This window comes from Ornithorhynchus anatinus, chromosome X2 (assembly GCF_004115215.2).
Source record: "Ornithorhynchus anatinus isolate Pmale09 chromosome X2, mOrnAna1.pri.v4, whole genome shotgun sequence".
Lineage (NCBI taxonomy): Eukaryota > Metazoa > Chordata > Mammalia > Monotremata > Ornithorhynchidae > Ornithorhynchus > Ornithorhynchus anatinus.
This window is the reverse complement of record NC_041750.1, coordinates 2,914,037-2,918,768: the sequence shown is the minus strand read 5'-3', so window position 1 is coordinate 2,918,768 and position 4,732 is coordinate 2,914,037. Positions and strand designations below refer to the sequence as shown.

At 63.4% G+C, this 4,732-nt stretch overlaps 1 protein-coding gene across 1 annotated transcript; it reads left to right on the top strand.

Moving 5' to 3' along the window:
* The first annotated feature begins 205 nt into the window (after window positions 1-205).
* SMIM33 (small integral membrane protein 33) lies at window positions 206-4,414 on the top strand. Its single transcript, XM_039910569.1, has 2 exons — window positions 206-472; window positions 3,934-4,414. Exon 2 carries the CDS (start codon window positions 4,019-4,021, stop codon window positions 4,412-4,414), a length of 396 nt encoding a protein of 131 aa, XP_039766503.1. The 5' UTR covers window positions 206-472; window positions 3,934-4,018.
* Window positions 4,415-4,732: the final 318 nt, after the last annotated feature.

The following is a 4,732-nucleotide window of genomic DNA, read 5'->3' as shown; positions in this document are numbered from 1 at the left end:
TCCACCCCAGCCCTCAGCCCAGCGCCTGGCGCGGAGTTAAGCGCTTCCCGAACACCATCATTATTAGAGGGCTAAAGAGACCGGGGGGGAAAAGCGAGAGGGTGTCAGCCCCGGGAGGAGGGGAGGAGCGACCGGGTCTGGGACTGTCACAAAGAGCCCATGCATCGGGCCAAGGAAAAGCAAACAAGGGTGGCCCGGGCTGGGAGGGTGAGGCCCGAGAGAGCGCGGATGGGCGGAAGAGAAAGCGCGGGAGAGGGTGACTGTGTATGTGTGTGTGTGACCACAGCGGGTGTGTGTGTGTGTCTGTGTGCAGAAGGTGTGTGGGCCTCAGATGCGGGACGTGGCAGGTCCTGGCTAGGAGAGGGACAGGTCCCGCCGCCTCCGACTTCCCCGGGAGCCCCCCCAGACACACGCCTCCGCTCCCCGCGGCGAGAGCCCGGATCCCCCGGCCTCCACGGCCCAGGAAATGAAGGTAGATTCTGGGTTCCTCCTCTGCCACGCTGCCCCCGGGCCCCCTTCCCGCCCTCCCCCAACCCCGGCTACCCGGCTCGGGGCTGGGCGGGCGGGACGTTCGGGGGCACGGCGGGGGGGAAGAGGAGGCCGGGAGGAGCAGGGGGGTGGCTAGTTGGGATGGGGGGGAGAGGGAGGCCGGGAGGTTCAGGGGGTGGCTAGTTGGGTGGGTGGGAGAGGGAGGCCAGGAGGTTTAGGGGGTGGCTAGTTAGGATTGGGGGAGAAGGAGGCCAGGATGAGTAAGGGGGTGGCTAGTTAGCATGGGGGGAGAAGGAGGCCGGGAGGCTCAGAGGGTGACTAGTTAGGATGGGGGGAGAAGGAGGCCAGAATGAGCAGGGGGGTGGCTAGTTTGGATGGTGGGGGAGTGGGAGACCAGGAGGTTCAGGGGGGTGGCTAGTTAGGATGGGGGAGGGGGAGCAGGAGACCAGGGGGTTCAGGGAAATGGCTACTTAGGATCGGGGTCAGGAGTCCAGGAGGTTGAGGGGGTGGCTAGTTAGATCGGGGGAGTGGTCGGGGGAGGGAGAGAGAGAGAATATGAATCAAACGGTGGTATTTATCGAGCACTTACTACGTAGAGCACTGTACCAGGCGCTTGGGAGAGCAGAGTCCAACAGAACGGACAGTTCCGTGCCCATAATGAGCTTACGGTCTAGAGGGGGAGACGGATATTGATACGAATAAATAACTGCATCACGTACGTGTGGGTGTTTCTGGAAGACTGCGAACTCACTGTGAGCAGGGGATGTCACTGGGTATTGTGGTATTGGACTTTCCCAAGTGCTCAGTCAGTGCTCTGCGCTCAGTGAGCGCTCAATAAATACGATTGAATGAGTGAGTGTGGGGGTGAATATTTGAATATTTGTGCTGTGTAAATGGCTGAAGGCCCCGGGGGTTATAACTGTCCTGGAACAGGCGGTAGTGTCCTGTGTCAGCTCCTGGCGGGCAGGGGATGTGTCTGTTTATTGTTTCATTGGACTCTCCCGAGCGCTTAGAACAACACTCTGCACTCAGTGAGCGCTCAATAGGTACGACCGACTGTCCCGGCTTTTTGCTGCCATCCTTCTGGAGTCCCTCTTAGAATAATAATAATGTTGGTATCTGTCAAGCGCCTACTATGTGCAGAGCACCGTTCTAAGCGCTGGGGGAGATTCGGGGTCGTCGGGTCGTCCCACCTAATCGTAATAATAATGTTGATATTTGTTAAGCGCTTACTATGTGCAGAGCACTGTTCTAAGCGCTGGGGGAGATACAGGGGAATCGGGTCGTCCCACGTGAGGCTCGCGGTTAATCCCCATTTTACAGATGAGGTAACTGAGGCACAGAGAAGCTAAGTGACTTGCCCACAGTCACCCAGCTGACAAGTGGCCGAGCCGGGATTCGAACCCATGACCTCTGACTCCCAAGCCCGGGCTCTTTCCACCGAGCCACGCTGCTACCTGAGGCTCACGGTCTTCATCCCCATTTTACAGACGAGGGAACCGAGGCACCGAGAAGTGAAGCGACTTGCTCACACAGCGGAGAGGTGGCCGAGCCGGGATTAGAACCCGTGACCTCTGACTCCTAAGCCCGCGCTCTTCCCACTGAGCCACGCTGTGCCTAACACTGGGGCGGGTAGAAGATAGCCAGGTCCCACACGGGGCTCCCACGCTAAGTAGGAGGGAGCAGACGAGGGAACTGAGGCACAGGGAAGTGGAGCGACGTGCCCGAGGTCACCGGGCAGGGGCGTGGCGGACCCGGGATCGGAATCCAGGTTCTCCCGCTCTCAAGCCCGGGCTCTTCCCTGCAGGCCACGCTGCGTCTCGCTGGGCCGCAGTGGAGGGGTTAAAACGTGTCCGGACTCCTGAGGAGACCCCAGTTTTCTCCCCGTCTTGGGCCAGGGTGGGGGTCGTGGGCAGGGAAGCCCGGGCCCCGTCCTGGGGGTCTTTGGAGGGGGGGGTGATGGTATTTGTTAAGCGCTTACTATGGGCCAAGCGCTGTTCTGAGCACTGGGGTAGACACCGGGTCATCAGGTCGTCCCAGGTGGGGCTCACCGTCTTCATCCCCATTTTCCAGATGAGGTCACTGAGGCCCAGAGAAGTCCAGTGGCTCGCCCAAGGTCACACGGCAGACAAGTGGCAGAGCTGGGATTAGAACCCACGTCCTCCGACTTCCAAGCCCGGGCTCTTTCCCCTGAGCCACTCGTGGTGGGGCGTCCGTGTTCACGAGAAGCAGCGCGGCTCGGCGGCAAGAGCCCGGGCTTGGGAGTCAGAGGTCATGGGTTCGAAGCCCGGCTCCGCCGCTTGGCAGCTGGGTGACCGTGGGCGAGTCACTTCGCTTCACTGGGCCTCAGTGACCTCATCCGTCAAAGGGGGATGAACCGTGAGCCTCCCGTGGGACGACCCGACGACCCCGGATCTCCCCCAGCGCTTAGAACGGCGCTCTGCACATAGTAAGCGCTTAACAGATACCGATATTATTATTATATTGCCCCCCTGGGCCTTCTGAGGGAGATTCTCCCGCTCTCTAGGAGTTAGGCTCTCCCCCCACCGCCCCCAAGCGAGGGACGCCCCCCCGCAAAGCCGGCGTTGTGCCTCAGTGGGCTGGTAAATCGGGGTGCTTATCCGCAGGGCCGAGGCTTAACCGCCACCCCCCACTGGCCGGAGCGCGGCCCTGGGTTCCGGTCCCGCCTCCGCCACCTCTCTGCCCGGTGACCCCGGGCGAGTCGCTTCACTTCTCTGGACCTCGGTGACCTCGTCCGTGAAGAGGGGATTGAGACGGCGAACCCCAGGAGGGCTACGCACTGCGTCCGACCGCATTAGCTTGTTTCTACCTCGGCGCTTAGACCGTAGTTGAGGGTTTAACGAATTGCCGTGAGAAGTAGGCCCTCTGGGCAGGGAACTTGTCGTTCATTACTCTGCCCAAGCGCCGAGTACAGAGTAAAGGCTCAATAAATACCGTCGATCGGGCGATTGACCGGGAGGGTCGGGACCCCGGAAACGACCGCATTCGCGTCCGCGTCCCTCGCCGCCTCTCTCCCTGCTCCGCGCTTAGTAAGCGCTCGGTAAATACCTTCGATCGATCGATCGATGGGGTGGACCGGCCGGGAACGACCGCCCCGGAATGACCGCGGCGAATGCGTCCGTCCTATTGTTCTACTGTACCCTCCCGAGCGCCGAGCGAGAAGCAGCGTGGCCTAGTGGAAAGACCCCGGGCCTGGGGATCGGAGGAGCCGGGTTCTAATCCCGGCTCTGCCCTCCGACCTCGGGCCAGTCGCCTTACCTCTCTGGGCCTCGGTACCCTCATCTGGAAAACGGGGAGCCCGGCGCGGAAGGGGGACGGCGTCCAAACCGATCCCCTCGCGTGTCCCCCAGTGCTTAGAACGGTGCGGGGCGTATGTGACGCGCTTAACGAACGTCACCGGTATTATTTTTGTCATCGCTCCAGCGCGCTGCGCCCGGTAAGGGCCCCGGGAATCCGACCGACCGAGAGCGTCCCTTCCTCTGGGAATCCGTCTCCCGCCCAACCCACGATGAACGGCTCCACGGCGAGCGAGCGGCGGCGACGGCCGGAGCCCCCGGACCCGCGGGGCTGGACGGCCCAGCCCGGCCCCAAGGGGGAGGCCCGGCAGGGGGACGGGCTGCCCGTCCTCGCCGTCATCGTGGCGCTCTTCGTCCTGCTGGCCGTCTGCATCGTCGTCGCCGTCCGCTACGGGCCGGGGCTGCGTAAGGTGCGGCTGGACCTGCGCCCGCCGCCGCGGCCGCCCCGGGGCCCGGAGGCGGGCACCGTCCGCCTGACCCGCTGGAGGAGGCTGGGCTCCCAGCGCCCGCTGGCCGGGAGGCCCGCCACCCCGGACCGCGACGGCTCCCCGCTCCCGGCGCCCGCCGGGGCCACCGGGTCCGGCCTCGTGGAGGTCACCTACCTGTAGGGCGAACCTAGAGAAGCGACTCGGCCCGGCGCCCGGGCCCGGGTTCTGATCCCGGCTCCGCGTCGGGACCCTGGGCGAGTCGCCTCGCTTCTCTGGGGCCTCGGTCCCCTCGTCTGAGATCAACGCCGCGAACCCCCTGCGGGATCGGGACAGGGCCGAACGGATTAACTTGCGGGTACCCCAGCGCTTGGTGTCTGGCACATAGTAAGCGCTTAACGAATACCGTCAAAAAAAGAGGGCCCGGAGAGGCCGATCCTGAGGCTGCCGGACAGACGGACCCTCCCCGGGGAGCCGGAGAATTAAATACGGCACTGAGGC